This window comes from Geotrypetes seraphini, chromosome 2 (assembly GCF_902459505.1).
Source record: "Geotrypetes seraphini chromosome 2, aGeoSer1.1, whole genome shotgun sequence".
Taxonomy (NCBI): domain Eukaryota; kingdom Metazoa; phylum Chordata; class Amphibia; order Gymnophiona; family Dermophiidae; genus Geotrypetes; species Geotrypetes seraphini.
This window is the reverse complement of record NC_047085.1, coordinates 104,071,671-104,090,520: the sequence shown is the minus strand read 5'-3', so window position 1 is coordinate 104,090,520 and position 18,850 is coordinate 104,071,671. Positions and strand designations below refer to the sequence as shown.

At 41.8% G+C, this 18,850-nt stretch overlaps 1 protein-coding gene across 9 annotated transcripts in view; it reads left to right on the top strand.

The window, feature by feature from the left end:
- Positions 1 to 18,850, top strand: part of CSPP1 (centrosome and spindle pole associated protein 1) — a 328,816-nt gene that overhangs the window by 93,392 nt on the left and 216,574 nt on the right. For all 9 annotated transcript variants that reach the window (XM_033933355.1, XM_033933359.1, XM_033933354.1 and 6 more), the window contains 2 exons: positions 6,034 to 6,123; positions 12,002 to 12,100. In XM_033933355.1, the coding sequence (XP_033789246.1) occupies positions 6,034 to 6,123; positions 12,002 to 12,100 (189 nt within the window). The remainder of the gene's footprint in view (positions 1 to 6,033; positions 6,124 to 12,001; positions 12,101 to 18,850) is intronic.

Below are 18,850 nucleotides of genomic sequence, written 5' to 3'. Positions count from 1 at the left end.
AGGTAACACAGTTTATCCCAGGACAAGCAGGCAGCATATTCTCTACATGTGGGTGGCATCACCGACGGAGCCCCCTAGCGGACGTTTTCGCAAGCAGACTTGCTCGAAGACCTTCAGGCTTGCGATTGGCCCATGCATGTGCGCGTGCCCCTCCTGCCCTGCCTAGGGCATGCGTCTCCTCAGCGTGTCCACAGTTCAATGTTTTCTGCGGAGCCAGAAGCACTGCTCCCTTATTTCACGCATTCTCTTTGTCCCTCTTGCACCTAGGCTTATTTCGTTTGTTTCCTTTTAAGTCGCTGTGCTCTCGTCTTTTATTTTCTTTATTTTCATTTTTTTCCGTTCATATAGTTTGACCGGGTTCCTGGTCTTCCTCAGGCCTCGGCTTTCTTTTTCTTATGTCCCGGCCTTGTTCTGGCTTTAAAAACTGCACTAAGTGCAACCAGGTTATCTCCATCACCGATCCTCATCGTTGGTGTGTGGAGTGCCTGGGTGCAGAGCACCACACTGAGTCGTGTCCCCGTTATGCGACCTTGCAACCGCGGGCTCTTCGTCGGAGGGTGGCCAAGATTCTCCAACTCTTTGGCCCCATGGATCCTGCGGGACAGGCCTCGAGCTCGGCTTCGGCGCCCTCGATGGGCGCCTCGGCCTCGAAGTCCCCGTCGGCCTCGAAGGCTCCGTCCTCGGCCCCTCCTGCTACCCCGGCCTCGGGTAAGTCTCCACTTTCCTCCTTTCTTTCGAAAGAAAAGATAATGACTGAAGTGTTTCAGGTTGGGCTTGAGTGCACGTGACCTATATGAATTTTACATAGTGTGTGGCAAAAACATGACTGCAAATTTTTTCCAAATGACCTTAAAAAATGTGCTATTGAAAAAAAACTTGTAACCTGCACGTAACTTGTGGGATGTTGCTGGCTATAAGCTTTTTAAATACAGAAAATATTATTGACAGGTTCTACTGCAAGATTCTGAGAAAATTGGATGATCCCTGTTTTCAAAAATGATTTTGTTCAGGAAATGACCATTAACATCTGTTGTAGCAAAATGATGTTTAGTCAGTGGCATCAAATACTTTGTTAATGTGTCATGGTTGAAGGACACTTTGAATACAAATTATGAATTAACTAATAAAACTCTCCATTTATACTATTGTAGTTTCAAAGATAACACTGAATGTTTCAAAATACTTTACAATTATTTAAAGTATGGAATAGGTCCCATTTTTTCCAGACATCATGTAATAAAGCACTTGGAGGGTCATGATGTCATGGATTTGATATACTGCCTTTGGTGCAACTAAAGCGGTTTATATTGATCATATGACTGTATTTTCTCTGTCTCTAGTGAGCTTACAATCTTAAGTTTTTGTACCTTGGGTAATGTTAGGGTTGGTTTTGTCCAAGATCACAAAGAGCCATATTGGTAACTGAACCCATTTCCTCTGAATCTCAGCCCACTGCACTAGCTATTATGCAGCTACTCTACTCCACTCCAGGAAACTTTGTAATAGGAGGCCTTTGTGTGAAGTCCAAATAGGTGCCTACTTTGAGGCTAGGAGGGCCAGCAAAGGAGGTGGCGGTATTACCCCCGCTAGGTAACAGCGATCACAACACGATCCAGTGCAGGCTTGAAATTGGATCATCAAAGGGGAAAAGAACCACAACGACGGCACTCAACTTCAAAAAAGGAAATTATGATGCCATGAGGAAATTAGTGGGAAAGAAACTCAAAAGCAACATAGGGAAGACGGAATCCGTAGAAAAAGCCTGGACCTTACTCAAGGAGACTGTGCACGAAGCGCAAAACCTATGCATCCCCAAGTTCAGAAAAGGGTGCAAAAAAATAGAACGAAAAATCCAGTGTGGATAACAAATGCAGTGAAGAAGGCGATAAGCGACAAGAAGGCATCGTTCAGAAAATGGAAAAAAGACCAAACAGAGGAGAACCAAAAAGTGCACAAAGAACACCAGAAGGAGTGTCACCGAATGGTTAGAAAAGCAAAAAGAGAATACGAAGAGAGACTGGCAGAGGAAGCAACAAACTTCAAGTCGTTCTTCAGATACGTCAAGGGGAAGCAACCGACGAGAGAAGAAGTGGGACCATTGGACGATGGTGACAGAAAGGGAGTAGTAAAAGGAGAGAAAGAGATAGCTGACAGGTTAAAAGAGTTCTTCACGTCAGTCTTCACGATGGAAAATATAACCAACATTCCAGAACCCGAGGAGATCGTTATAGGAGACCAAGACGATAAGCTGGTCGATTTAGAAGTAAGCCAAGAGGATGTACTCAAGCAGATTGACAGACTAAAGAGCGACAAATCGCCAGGTCCGGACGGCATCCATCCAAGGGTACTCAAGGAGCTAAAAAAACGAAATAGCGGAGCCATTTCGACAGATATGCAACCTATCCTTAAAAACCGGAGAGATCCCGGAGGATTGGAAAATAGCAAATGTCACGCCCATCTTCAAGAAGGGCGCAAGAGGAGACCCGGGAAACTACAGGCCGGTGAGCCTGACCTCAGTCCCGGGAAAGATGATGGAGGCACTGATTAAAGACAGCATCTGTGAGCACATCGAAAAAAATGGGCAGCTAAAACCGAGTCAACACGGCTTCTGCAAGGGTAGGTCATGCCTCACTAACTTATTGTACTTCTTTGAGGGGGTGAGCAGCCAGATGGATAAAGGGGAATCTATAGACATCATTTACCTTGACTTCCAAAAAGCCTTCGACAAGGTGCCACACGAGAGACTGCTTAAAAAGATATGGAACCACGGGGTACAAGGGGAGGTCCACCGATGGATCAAAATCTGGCTGGCAAACAGGAAACAGAGGGTTGGCGTAAAGGGCCACTACTCTGACTGGAAAGGGGTCACGAGCGGAGTTCCGCAGGGGTCGTTGCTGGGACCGCTCCTGTTCAATATCTACATAAACGACCTAGAGGCGGGAACCAAGTGTGAGGTCATTAAATTTGCAGATGACACCAAACTATACAGCAGGGCTCAAACCAGGGAAGACTGCGAAGATCTTCAAAAGGATCTAACACAGCTGGAAAAGTGGGCCGAAAAATGGCAGATGAGCTTCAACGTGGGGAAATGCAAGGTCATGCACGTGGGGAAAAAGAACCCGATGTTCACATACAAAATGGGGGGAACACCACTAGGGGTCAGCAACCTGGAGAGAGACCTGGGAGTGATGGTAGATGCAACACTGAAGGCATCGGCGCAATGCGCCACGGCCTCAAGGAAAGCGAACAGAATGTTGGGTATCATTAAGAAGGGTATTACAACCAGGACGAAAGAAGTCATCATGCCGCTGTATCGTGCAATGGTGCGGCCGCATCTGGAGTACTGCGTCCAGTACTGGTCACCGTACCTCAAGAAAGACATGGCGGTACTTGAGGGAGTACAAAGAAGAGCAACTAGACTGATAAAGGGAATGGAAAATCTCCCATATACCGAAAGATTGAAGCAGTTGGGACTTTTCTCCCTGGAGAAGCGAAGACTTAGAGGAGACATGATAGAAACCTTCAAGATCCTGAAGGGCATAGAAAAAGTAGACAGGGGCAGATTTTTCAAATTAAGGGGCGCCACAAGTACAAGGGGGCACTCGGAGAAATTGAAAGGGGACAGGTTTAGAACAAACGCTAGGAAGTTCTTTTTCACTCAGAGGGTGGTGGATACATGGAACGCGCTTCCAGAGGCTGTTGTAGACAAGAAAACATTAAATGGTTTCAAAGAGGGTTTGGATAGATTCCTAGAAGAAAAAGGGATTGAGGGGTATAGATAGGTATAGACCATTGCTCAGGCAATGGGCCTGATGGACCGCCGCGGGAGCGGACTGCTGAGCAGGATGGACCTAGGGTCTGCCTCAGCGGAGGCAACTTCTTATGTTCTTATGTTCTTATTATATAAAGACACAAGCATAAATGTTTGTTTATACAATATAGGCAATAAGCATAAATCACAACCCTAACCCATTTACATTCATATTGTATAAAAGTGCGCTCCTTAGTATCACATATACTTTAATGTATATAATTCATAGGGTAACTCTGAGGTCTTTTATATGTGAAAAATTCTTTATATAATTACTCCCTTACTTTGGAATAAAGGTCAACAAAAATGTAGGTGATAACCTGTTGATGAACTATTGTAATTCATGTTACTTAACTAGCTTTCAGGAGCTCTGCTTTCATCAGCTCAAAGCCCTTGCAATATTCACGAGATTAGTAAGAAAGCTAGTTCTGAAAAGTGGATCAAAATGTATGTTATGACAACAGCGAGAAGTTGATTTAAGCTGTGCTTCTGCTTAAGCAATGATAGCCTAATACATAATTAGTTTTCCCTCTAAAGATCTATATGTGAGCATGGGAGTCTGTGTTGATAACCACATAGAGGGCCATAATCAAAAGAAATGTCTAACTCCGATTTAGACATAGGGCTCTAGTCGCCCAAAGTCAGCAGTGGCAAAATGTCCATTCTCAAAGTACGTCTAAAATTATTTTTTTTGAAAATAGTCTCTCTATGTCCAGGCGTTTGATTGTCCAGACTGCCACAATGTCTATATTTATATACTACATTCTCAACCAAAAATTCGTCCATGTCCCAAATGCCCAGAACAGATCTTTTGGACGTGGGAGGAACCAGCATTGTGATGGACTGGCCACCCAGACATGGTAACTGTGCAAAGGTTCACCTTACAGGGCACTGCTGTGAATTTCACAAAAAGGGTGTCGCATAAACATCTCACCAGAACTCCCTTATAAGTTATGGTGAGCCCCCCCCAAATACCCCCAAAACCCACTGTACCCACCTGTCTACAACCCCAATAGCTATTATGGCTGCAGATGGCACCTATATAATAATAATAATTTTTTATTCTTATATACTGCCAAAGCTGTAGTAGTTCGAGGCAGTTTACAATAAAGAGCTGGACAATCAGTGAATATAGGTACAATGTAAAGTCATCAAAATACAGGTGAGCAGGATGCAGGTAAGGCATAAGAGATCTTGGGAAACAATTTGGTTAGTGTTGAAGAGATAAGACTTAAGAGGTCTTAGGTTACAAATCGGTTAAACAAGTTTGTTTTTACTAATTTTCTGAAATTTAGGTAGGATGAGGAGTGTGTGATAATATTACCTAGCCAATCTTTTAGTTGACCTGCTTGGAAAGCAAGTGTTATGTTCAGATATCTTTTGTAATGGCAGGTCTTTAGTGTTGGATGGTTAAACAGATGTACTCTGCGTATGGGTCTGGATGAACAATCTTAAGTTAAAATGGGGAACCAAGTACATGGGGGCCGAACCAAGAATGGATTTGAAACAGAGACAGGCAAATTTGAACAGCACAGAGGGTTTTGGGTTTTTTTTTTGTGAGCTCACATTTTCCACCATTAATGTAGTGGTTAGAGTGGCTTATGGGCCTGGGTCCTCCTCCCTATGGTTCAGTAGCCCACCCCCCCAGACTACTTAAGTCACCTCTGTGTAGTTCTACTAGGCTTTTCTATATTTAGTAGGTGCTGATGTTCCGGAAGCAGGTATATACGTTTTTATTCTGAACTTTGTGGGGGGGTGCAACGGGTCAGTGAACACTGGGGGAGTTTGTGAGGGTCTTTACTTTGTCCCTGCAGTGGTTATCTGGTCACTTTGGATACTTGCTTTTACATCTTCTATCTCACAATGTATAAGTTTCGCCTAGGAAGTCTCGTCAAGCATTCGATGATCCCTGCAGGATGACTAAGTCTGGGTCGGCCCACATCCCACCCTAACCAGTCCTCCAGAAATGCCCCTTTCAGCTCTGGATGCACAGTGAGATTCAGAGGCCTAAAAAGTCCCTGGATACGTCCAAAAAGCTGTTTTGATTATCAGCACTTGGATGACTTGTCTTTTAGCATGACCAAGTGCCAACTTGGACAGGTTTTTAGATGCGTTTAAGTTTTGATTATAAGCCCCATAATGTTTTCCACTGCTTGAGAAATATTCATCATTAGTACTCACCAGTCCAGATATATAATGAATGATGGGGCTACTTTTTTCAGAGTGCCGTCTGCACCAAGAGAGAGAGATGAAAATTATGGATATGACCCCGAGCATGCTTCTTACTTCCAAGTACAGAAGCGCAAGCACAGGTATGGATCACATAAGAGGTTTACACTCCAGATCTGGATTGCTGTATTCTGCTATTTGTACAATAATTTATCCTTTTTTTTTTGTTTAATTTTATGTTTATTTAATTTTCTATACCGTTCTCCCATGGGAGCTCAGAACGGTTTACATGAATTTATTCAGGTACTCAAGCACTTTTCTAACAAATGGGACTTCTAACCTAAGAGAACTTTTTTCCTTTTGTTTCTTTTTCCCCCTCTTGCTTGCATTACCTTTTATTTTTATACTTTTCCAAGAGCAATGAAGTTGGGTAAGGCATTCACTAATGAGAGCACATTAAGAAAAAGCGTAATCTCTGAATAGATAAACCCTCTCATATGGGAGGACAATAAGTCTTTCTCTGGTTACAATCAAAGTGGTTTATATATTATATATAGGGACTGTACTTATTTTGTACCTGAGGGAGTGGAGGGTTAAGTGACTTGCCCAGAGTCACAAGGAGCTGCAGTGGGCATCAATTCCAGTTCCCCTGGTTCTCAGAGTGCTGCACTAACCATTAGGCAACTCCGCCACTTCAATAGAAAAACAGTGGTAGGATAACAGGAGAAAGACAGGGCTTCAGCAAGGTACATATGGCTGTGCAGCTGCAAAAGACACAAGAAAGGCAAAGACATTTAGCTTGCTCTGCTCATTGCCTCTCCTGTCTTGCCAGCACCTCCCTTCCTCTCCCTATGTTCTCCAAGGTGACCAGCAACTTCCTTTCTCTCTGTCCCCCACCTCTGCCTAGGCGTCCCACCCTCTCTGTCCTACCTGAAAAATGTCAGGGTGATCTAGGGTAGGGCAGAAGCAATGAATCCCCAGTTGCTGCTGCTTGTGCTGGCTCTGGGTTCAAAATGGTGGCCACAGCATGGAGCTGGCACAAGCAGCAACAGTTGGCTGCTGCCTGCCCTACACTAGATCACCAGGGCATCCTTCAGGTAGTCCCAAGGGGTTGATGATCTTGGATGGAGTTGAGGGGTTCTTCTTAGGGGGCTTTTGGAAGAGGAATGTATGTGCTAGGAGGGGTCTGGGGAACATTTGAATGAGTATGAATGCTCCAGGGGGGTTGGTGTGGGGATGGGGGTGACATGGTGGGTGATTTGCACAGGGCGCAATTATAATTTGCTATAGTCCTGGCAAAATAAGATGTCCCGCATTTCACTCGATGTAGGAAAGCTCTGAAGAAAGTAAAGTAACAACATCTGAATATCTGAAGAAGCTGAAGAGCCAGTAGAAACACTGCTTGCTAAGGGACCCCTCCCAAATTAGACTGTATAATTTTATGTTTGGAGTGTTTTTTTCCCCTCACTTAAATTATAGGAATTGTTCTGTTTTTAATGTCCTATTTTAATAAGCCAGAGTGATAGTTCTAATGTGTCTGCGGTAATGTTGATGCAGATTTGGAGTTTTCATTTCTGAGATAGTGACCTCTACCTTTTATTATAGGTAGATATTATAGGTAGATAAACTGAATTCCAGTTAGCACATAGCTATTACCGTCTCTTCACATTAATAACTATGGACATAATTATTGGATAAAGGCACTCTATAGAAACAATATTAAAGTATAATAAAAGAAAGAATAAAGGTGTGCAAACTCAATATTGTACTATACCTTAAAGCTATAGATTTAGACTTTGCACAATGAGGGAATCACTGATGAGCCCACAAGTCAATCAGTCACACTGTCCAGTGGAGTCGTTGTGGGGTGGGTGAGTGTGATGATGGTAGCTTGGAAATATGGAATCAGACAATTGTTTTTTGTTTGTTTGTTTTTTTCCCAATTTGTAGGGATGGAACTTTATTTTATTTAAAACATTTTTATACTGCCAAAAATCTCAGCGGTTTCCAAAATAACATACATAAAATTAAATATAGGAAACAATAATGCCCACAGGCTTACTAGTAGAAAAATTGCACTGTAGATGCTGTTTTCTTTTGCTATTTAACTGTACATACAAATGCAACAGTAATGGAACCACCCAGCTTCAAGTTGTTGTAGTGAATTTATGTAATGATGCTTTCCTTATTGTCTTTGGCATAGCAGTCCAGACAAGTGAGTTATGTCCTCCTGTCAGTAAATGAAGACAGAAAATTAAGAGCAAGCTGACTTCACTGCCTTGTAAGGAGCCAATGCTGCTTTTACTCTTCAGTATTTCTTATCTCCTGCAGGATTGCTAGTCACCAGGCACAGGAGAATCTGCTCAGGTTACAGAGCAAGTGTCTTAGGATTGATTCCCCTGGTAGAGCCGGTTGCCAGGTTCCCAAATAGTAGTCTTCAGACTCATTCGCCTGCTTGAGCAGGTTACTAGGGCAATAGCCTGTGAGCTGATTCTCCTGATATAACAGGATTCTGGCTCCATAGGCAACATGATTCCGGCTTCTTTTATAGAGCAGGTAAGTGTGCTCCCAGGACTTTGACCTCTGATCATGCAGACTTATAGAGTTCACCATTTGGCTGTTTTTGGTAGAGCAGGTGCTGATAAGTATATTCCTGGTATGTCAGGCTCCAGCTTTCAGCTGCCTCTGCTAGAGCAGGGACATGTAAATGTGCTCCCTAAGCTCTGGCCTTTGGTGGAGCACCTCAAGTTAACCTGGTAAAACATTAAGGAGCAAGTCCTTCAACAAGAGAAAAATGATGCAAACAGCAGTGTTAACCAAATCTGTGAGGAAATTTAACCATATGAATTTTAACAATGGCAAAACAAACAATACTTATAAGTAAAGAAAAATAATTTAGAAGCCAGAAAATAATTTAAGCTTCTGTTATGAATACACAGGAGTCCGTATTTTAGCTTTTGATTCCTACTAATTGTGAAACTGCAAAAGGGTATCGCTTTAAAATCTTGAACTTCTCCCCTTCTGCAGTGGAGAACAGTGATCTTTTCAGTTTTTTCTTCTTCAAGCGAACTCAGAAGATGTGTTCTGACCTGCTCTGCTTCTTGAAGAAAACATCAGAACAGCATTTTGTAGAATAATTTTTTATAGTCTCCCTCTGAAGGATCTGCACATTCAGCAACTATGTGTGACTTCTCTCTTTATTAGCAAAAGTTAGCATGAGTCTGTGTGTGTGTATATATCTATATCTGGAGTCTGAGTAGCTCCCTAGTCAAGTACTGAAAATCAAGCTGATCACTATACCCTGTAGATATTAGCTACAGCTCATGTAGCCAGCACAATCAGTGTATACCGGAATTTACTTTGAACTAGCGTTCTCTGCACCCTGAAATATAATAACTGGCAGCAGAATCTTTTGGTCCTGCTAGGAGTTAGGTAGAGTGCTGTAGGGATCTGTACTGGGACCGGTGCTATTTAACTTATTTATAAATGATCTGGAAATTGGGATGATGAGTGTGATGATTAAATTTGCAGATGACACTAAACCATACAAAATTGTTAAAATGCATTTGGATTGTGAAAAATTGCAGGCGGACCTTAGGAAATTGGAAGACTGGGTGTCTTAAGTGGCAGATGAAATTTAATGTGGAAAAATGCAAAGTGATGCACATTGGGAAGAATAACCTGAATCACAGTTGCCGGATGCCCAATGTGTGGTGGCAGCCAAAAAAGCAAACAGGATGCTAGGAATTATTAAAAAAGGGATGTTATAATGCCACTGTATTGCTCCATGGTGCGACTTCACCTAGAGTATTGTGTTCATTTCTGGTCTCCTTATCTCAATAAAGATATAGCAGCACTAGAAAAGGTTTAAAGAAGAGCGGCCAAGATGATAAAGGGGATGGAACTCCTCTTGTATGAGGAAAGACCAAAAAGGTTAGGGCTCTTCATCTTGGAAAAGAAACACCTGAGGGGAGATATGATTGAAGTCTACAAAATCCTGAGTGGAGTAGAATGGGTACAAGTGGATCGGTTTTTTGCTCCATCAAAAATTACAAAGACTAGTGGACACTTGATGAAGTTACAGGAAAATACTTTTAAAACCAATAGGAGGAAATATTTTTTCACTCGGAGAATAGTTAAGCTCTGGAATGCAATAGTTAAGCTCTGGAATGCATTGCCAGAGGTTGTGGTAAGAGTGTAGAGATTTGGACAATTTCCTGGAGGAAAAGTCCATAGTCTGTTATTGAGAAAGACATGGGGAAGCCACTGCGCCCTCACCTGGAGTACTGCGTACAGCACTGGTTGCCGTACATGAAGAAGGACACGGTATTACTCGAAAGGGTCCAGAAAAGAGCAACTAAGATGGTTAAGGAATTGGAGGAGCTGCCGTACAGCGAAAGATTAGAGAAACTGGGCCTCTTCTCCCTCGAACAGAGGAGATTGAGAGGGGACATGATCAAAACATTCAAGATACTGAAGGGGATAGACTTAGTAGATAAGGACAGGTTGTTCACCATCTCCAAGGTAGGTAGAACAAGAGGGCACTCTCTAAAGTTGAAAGGGGATAGATTCCGTACAAACGTAAGGAAGTTCTTCTTCACCCAGAGAGTGGTAGAAAACTGGAATGCTCTTCTGGAGTCTGTCATAGGGGAAAACACCCTCCATGGATTCAAGACAAAGTTAGACAAGTTCCTGCTGAACAAGGACTTATGCTGGTAGGACTAGTCTCAGTTAGGGCACTGGTCTTTGAACAAAGGGCCACTATGAGAGTGGACTGCTGGGCATGATGGACCACTGGTCTAACCCAGTAGCTGCAATTCTTATGTTCTTATGGATTGGTAGCATGGAATGTTGCTACTCCTTGGGTTTTGGCCAGGTACTAGGAACCTGGATTGGCTACTGTGAGACAGGCTACTGGGCTTAATGGACCATTGGTCAGACCCAGTAAGGCTATTCTTATGTTCTTATGTGTTGCTCCTTGAATCAATCTGTTGAAACATAGCTGTACGTCTGATTTTTGGCTTGAAAAAATCAGAACTTACTGTATATACTCGAATATAAGTTGAGACCCCCATTTTCCCTCTAAAAAGGAGGAAAAATGGTTGACTCGAATATAAGTTAGGCGGCTTAATATTCAAGTGCCCTGCCCGGATCTGTACCCTGCGTCCCCTGTCGGACTCTGCACCTAGCTCCCTCCCTGCCAGGCACTGTACCCAGTTTCCTTCCCTCCATCCCCTGTCAGGCTCTCCACCCTGCCCTTCATCCCTGCCCTGTCCATCGTACCTGCTCTACCGATCCCTGTTGGTCCAGAGGTGGGGGGATCTCTTAGAAAGAGGAAGAGATAATGTTTACTGCAGATGGGCAGACTGGATGTGCCCTTTGACCTTTATCTGCCATCATGTTTCTATAAGAACATAAGAATAGCCTTTCTGCGTCAGACCAATGGTCCATCAAGCCCAGTAGCTCTGTTCCAGTAGAGCTTGATTGCTTTGGGATGTAACTGGAAGGGGCAAGGTGCTCAAAGCTGAAAGTATTGTAACTTCTGCAAGTTCAGTTTGCAGAAACAGATTGATCACCATACATATAGACTCTGGAGGGGAGTAACAGAAAGAAGATTATTTAGGTAAGAACCTAATTTTACATTCTGTAGTTATTTGGGGTCATTTTATACTCTTGGGTTTCTGCCTTATCTTTGAGTTACTGGCCAAGGAAACATATTTTTGGCTAGATTGTTTGGTTTTGATGGTGTGTTGGAAGTTTGAATAAAACAATATATGTCTTTGATGGTTTTTTTAACCTAATATGTAGCTTTGACATATGCTGAAGAACAGAAGGCAGCACTGGTCTCCTCCTGCATGGGGACTGAAGTCAGCTCCTGAGTTTTTTTGGGGATTTTTTTTTTTTTTTTGTTCTTTCATCTGCAGGCAGGGGAATATAACCTATTTTTCTGGCCTGGTCAGCTAGGACTCAAGCTATGGAAATTTAGCAGGTAAGTTTACATTTACCACCTTTCTTCTGCAGACCACACAGTGAGATACCGGAAAGAGAACCACCTGTAGAATATAAAGATGACTTTCGAGAATGGACTCAAAGACCCATTTCAGTCACTGGAAAGGCACGGTAAGAATATAGAATATTTTATATTACATTAGAGATTTGCAAGAGACTCAACTGAACTAAGAACTCCTCTTTTAGACAGTTTTACATTTTCAAACCTATGTTTCTTCACTGCGGTTTGGTAATCCCCTGTCTGGTCTTTCTTGCCATATCTGGACTTTGCCATAGTCTAGATCAGGGGTGTCCAATGTCGGTCCTCGAGGGCCGCAGTCCAGTCGGGTTTTCAGGATTTCCCCAATGAATATACATGAGGTCTATTTGCATGCACTGCTTTCATTGTATGCTAATAGATCTCATGCATATTCATTGGGGAAATCCTGAAAACCCGACTGGATTGCGGCCCTCGAGGACCGACATTGGACACCCCTGGTCTAGATCAAGAATTAAGGCAAAAGATAGTTTTCTATTTAAGATACATTATAGTCCGAAAGTTATTCATCATGAAATAAAGATTAGTTTCTAATTATGTTTAAAAAGGAGATGGAAATAGAGCAGCTTTTAAACTGAGATGGGGGGAACCAACAGTCGCATAGTAGCAGATGGTTCGGTGTGGAATATCCTTAAAGGATACTATTAAACAGAATATTTAGGGAGTCCCAATAGAAAGGTTTCAATAATAGTGAAAGAAAACCAGGAGTGTTTAAGAGGAATACAGAGTAAAGGACTCAAATTATCCTGTCATCTTCTCAGCAGGCTTGTAGATACAAGGAAAAAATACAATTTGAAGTGTTTCTATACAAACGCTAGAAGCCTAAAAAATAAAACAGATTTAGAGTATATAGTACTGAATGATGAGGTAGATATAATAGGCATCTCGGAGAACTGATGAAAGGAGGACTGTTAATGGGACACTGTGTTACCAGGGTACAAATTATATCGCAAGGATAGAGTATATCAAATTGAAGGGGGGAGGGTTCTGCTATATGTTAAAGAGGGAATTGAATCAAGCAAAATAAACATTCTGCATGACATAGATAGCAGTGTGAAATCCATATGGATAGAAATTTTATGCGTGAAGGGAAGGAATATACAGTTTATACTACTAACCACCAGGATAGAATGAGCAGACAGATAAAGAAATGTTTTCAGAGATTAGGAAATCTGGCAAAAATCTGGCAAATTGAGCAGCAGTATAATGGTGATTTCAGTTACCCCAACATTGAATGGATAAATGTTGCATCAGGTAGTACTAGGGAGGTAAGATTCTTAGATGTCATAAATGACTGCTTCTTGGAGTAACTGGTCCAGGAATTAACAAGAGGGGGAACTATTTTAGATTTCGTCCTTAGTAGAACACAGGGCATAGTATGGGAGGTAACTGTTGGGTCCACTGGGAAGCAGTGATGTTGATGTGATCAAATTTGAGCTGATATCTGGAGTGATGTTGCAGAAGAAATCTACTGGGAAACAGTGATGATGATGTGATCAAATTTTGAGCTGATATCTGGAGTGATGTCGCAGAAGAAATCTACTGTAGCAGCATTTAATTTTCGAATGGACAGCTATGATAAAATGAGGAAAATGGTTAAAAAGAAACTAAAAGACTAGGTGGCAAAGTTTGGAACTATAAATCAAGTGTGGATGTTTAAAAATGGCACAGCAGCAAAAACAGGAGAAATACTGTTCAAAGTTGTTAAAATGCATACAGATTGTGAAAACTGTCAGGCAGATCTTAGGAAATTGGAAGACTGGGCATCCAAATAATAACATAACATAGTAAATGTCAGCAGATAAAGACCTGAACAGTTTATCCAGTCTGCCTAATAGTCACACTCATTATATATTTATGGTTAGATTGTCTTTTCTTTAATATTTCTGGGCAATAGACCATAGAAGTCTGCCTGGTACTGTCTTTAGGATCCCACTGCTGGAGTTGCCATTGAAGCCCACTCTGGCCTATCTTATCTATCCTGTCCAATCGGGTTTTCAGGCTAGCCTTAGTGAATATGCATGAGAGAGATTTGCATATAATGGAAGTGGCAGGCATGCAACTCTGCTTCATGCATATTCATTAGGGCTTGCCTGAAAACCCAAATTGGCCTGGTGGTCCTCCAGGACACGGTTGGGGACCACTGCTCTTAGAGTATACATATTCAGGTCTTCCTGTCTCTTCTTGTATATCTTTTGGCGTAAGCCCTATATTTTCATCGCTTTTCTCTGGAGTGCTTCAATTCTTTTTACATCCATAGCCAGGTAACAGCCTCCAAAACTAAACCTAGTACTTTAGGTGGGGCCTCACCAATGACTTGTACAGGGGCATCAACATCTCCTTTCTTTTGTTTGTTATACTTCTTCCTATACAGCCCAGCATCTTGTTACAGCCACCACCTTGTCACTTTTTCATTGCCTTCAGATCCTCAGACACTATCATCCCAAGATCCCTCTCCCCAACTGTGCATATCAGCCTCTCACCTCTCAGCCCATATGGTTCCCTTGGATTTCTATTCCTCAAGTGCATCACTCTGCAGTTCTTCACATTGAGTTTTAATTGCAAAACATTAGACCATTCTTCTAACTTTAGTAGATCCTTTTTTTATGTTTTGCACTCCCTTCGTGGTGTCTACTCTGTTAAAAATCTTGGCATCATCTGCAAAAAAGCAAATTTTCTAACCCTTCAGCAATGTCGCTCACAAGTATATTGAACAGAATTGGCCCAATACTGATCCTTGTAGCACTCCATTACTCACCTTTCCTTCCTCCAAGTGAATTCCATTAACCATCACCCTCTGGCTTCTGTCTGTCAACCAGTTTATAATCCAGTTCACCACTGTCAAGTTTATTCAGGAGCCTCCAAAGCATTTTGACATTCTTCGCCTTTCCTTCTGTCGAGGATTGTCGATACAAAAGGTACTTTAATAGATTACCGTATTTTCACGTAGATAACGCGCACCCCACAGCCTCCTGACACCCCCCCATCATGTAGAAGCTCCTACCGGTATCCTGCTGCTTTCTCTTGGCGGTCCCAGCCCTTCCGTGAGCCCTGCGCCTGCGCTGCTTCCTCTTCCAGCGGTTCGCCCTTTCTCTAACGTCAAGCCCTCTTGTCCCGCCGACTCCCCGACATGATCGGGGCAAGAGGGAGCTCAAGCCCTCTTGCCCCAGCCAACCGCGGCACCCCCGACACGATCGGGGCAAGAGGGAGCTCAAGCCCTCTTGCTCCAGCCAACCGCGGCACCCCCGACACGATCGGGGTAAGAGGGAGCTCAAGCCCTCTTGCCCCGCTGACTCCCCAACTCCCCGACAATATCGGGCCAGGAGGGAGCCCAAACCCTCCTGGCCACGGCGACCCCCTACCCCCACCCCACACTACATTATGGGCAGGAGGGATCCCAGGCCCTCCTGCCCTCGACGCAAACCCCCCTCCCCCCAACGACCGCCCCCCCAAGAACCTCCGACTGCCCCCCCCCAGCCGACCCGCGACCCCCCTGGCCGACCCCCACGACACCCCCACCCCCCTTCCCCGTACCTTTGTATAGTTGGCCGGACAGACGGGAGCCAAACCCGCCTGTCCGGCAGGCAGCCAACGACGGAATGAAGCCGGATTGGCCCATCCGTCTCAAAGCTCCACCTACTGGTGGGGCCTAAGGCGCCTGGGCCAATCAGAATAGGCCCGGGAGCCTTAGGTCCCTCCTGGGGGCAGGGCCTGAGGCACATGGGCCCAACCCGACCATGTGCCCCACTATCTCATCATCTTAAATTTTCTGATTTGTCAGTAGTACCTGTCCCCTGGTCAGATCACTATTTTATATCTTTTTCTCTTGACTTACTCAAACACAGCTTACCACAATACTTACCAAAAACTAAAACCATTACTGTCCGCGATTACAATAAATTGGATGATACAGACATAACCCCTTTTCTAGATCCAACAATCTTAATGTCTTACACTGATTCTATTGAAAATCAATTATCTGCCTGGAACACATCTCTCACATCTCTTCTAGATAATAAAACCCCATCAATAACTAAAACCATTTCTGTCCGTAAAATTTTAAACCCCTGGTACACAGCAGAACTCCCCCTGATAAAACAACAATTGCGTTCTTTGGAACGAAAATGGCGACACAATAAAACATTAGCTAATCTTCAAACCTATAGGGACAACGTCACACTATATAAAACTAAAATTAATCAGGCAAAAAAAACATATTACTCTAATAAAATTGATAAAGCTAAAAATTCTTCCTCATTGTATAAAATTTTAAAATCAATAGATTCAAAAAGCAATATAAACAACACTACCCAAAAATCTACAATAAAAGCCCAAGAATTAGCTGATACTTTTATTCAAAAGATCAACAACATTCGTAATTCTTTTTTTTCAAACACAACAAACAACTCTTTAGGTTCTGATCAAATTAAATCCATACCAATAGCAAAATGTTCAAATTTTAAAATCCCTTCAATTCAAGATATAGAATCCCTTTTTAAACAAGTTAACCTAAAAAGTTCTCACTCCGATAGCATTCCTCCTTTTTATCTAAAAAAAACATTTTTCACATTTTGGACCTTTCATTCATTCTCTTATTCAGACTAGTCTACTTACTGCCACAGTCCCATCCCAATGGAAGACCGCAATCATCACCCCCATACTTAAAAACCATAAAATTAGCATCAACGAACTATCTAATTATCGCCCGATAGCCAACATACCATTTTTAGCTAAACTGACAGAAAAATTGATTTTTAACCAACTTTCCGATTTTATAGAAAATACAAATGCTCTCCATCCTAACCAAACAGGATTTCGAAAATTTCATAGTACAGAGTATTCTTTAATAGGTCTAACAACAAACATTCAATACTTCTTAGACCATCATAAATCTGTCATTCTTTTCTCTTTAGACATTTCTGCTGCTTTTGACACTATAGATCACAATCTGCTTTTAAATAGGCTAGAAGAAATAGGCATTAAAGAGAACGTTCTTTCTTGGTTCACTTCGTATCTTGCAAACCGTAATTCCTTGGTCAGGTTTAATAACTACGAATCCGCAACTTATTCTTCCTCATTCGGAATCCCCCAAGGATCTATACTGTCCCCTTTACTTTTTAACATTTTTCTTTCTCCCTTACTAGGGAGTCCATAGGTTTTATTCCATATTCTTATGCAGATGATATTCAACTTATTCATCCCTTGGACCCGGAAAATAACACTGAAATCACATCTATTAATCACAAATTGGAAATAGTACAAAACTGGCTTAATACAAACAAATTAGCGCTAAACATAAATAAAACCAAATCAATGTTATTTTCTTGGAAAAAAGACTTAACTCTGTCAAATCCTTTTTTCCTTAATAACATCCCACTTGTTTTAGTCTCCTCTGTTAAAATCCTCGGAGTAGTAATTGACGACAAATTGATCTATCATGAACACATTTCTCTTGCAGTTAAAAACTGTTTCTATAAATTACGACTGATTCGCTCAATTGCTAAATTTCTCAGCCTAACATCAATCAAGATTCTTATACATTCTTTAGTAATATCTAAACTCGACTACTGTAATGCACTTCTCAATATTACTCAGAAAGAAAAAAGGAGATTACAACTAATACAAAACACGGCCATCAAATTGATATATAACGCGAGAAAGTATGACAATGTTACACCTTTGCTAATAGACGCCCACTGGCTACCAATCGGTCATAGGATTACATTCAAAATAATATTACTCATTTTTTAAACACTAGCATCAAATGAACCTTTATTTATATCTAGATATTTAATCCCACATAGTACGCAACGTCCACTTCGTTCATCTGGACAAAATCTGCTGTCGGTACCTTCTCTAAAAATTATTGGAACACGTAGACCAGACATGTTCACAGTGACGGGACCTCAATGGTGGAATGCCCTACCACAATACATTAGAATTGAAAAAGACATCACAACATTTAAAAAATTATTAAAGACTTATTTATTTAATGATGCTTTTAATATTTGAAACTTTTATACTTTCTCGAGATGCTATTAATAGTGTTATGGACTAAACACCCCTTACCTTTTGTTTTTTCCTTATTTTTCTACCGAAAAACTTAAAGATTGTAACTTTTAACTTTTTTTTCCTCCTGACTCATGTTTGTATTATATGTAACTACATTGTTAATTGTTAGTCTCTTTTATTATTCTTTATTGGATTTTGTACATCGCTTAGTAATTTTAATAGGCGATTAATCAAATGCACTAATAAAACTTGAAACTATGTCAAAGGCTTTGCTGAAATCTGAGTAAATTGCATCTAGGGCACATCCTTGATCCAATTCTCTGGTTACCCAGTCAAAGAATTAAATCAGATTTGTTTGGCATGATTTACCTTTAGTAAAGCCACGTTGCCTCGGATCTTTGTAATCCATTGGATTCTAGGAAATTCATTATCCTTTCCTTTATCAACACTTCCATTGTTTTTTCAACAGCCAAAGTGAGACTTGCTTGCCTGTAGTTTCCCTTTTTTCTCTGTGACCGCTTTTGTGAAGAGGGACCACATCTGCTGTGCTCCAATCCAACGGAACCTATCCTATCCCAAGGAGTTATTGAACAAATCTTTAAGAGATCCTGTCAGAACCTCTCTGAACTCTCTCAATATCCTGGGATAGATGCCATCCAACTCCATGGCTTTGCCCACCTTCAAGTTTTCAAGTTCATAAACGCATTCTTGCATAAGTGGTACAGTATCCACTTATTCTCACTTGTAACTTTGCTAGCCAATTTCAGTCCTCCAGAATTTTCTTCTATGAAGACAGAACAGAAGTATTTGTT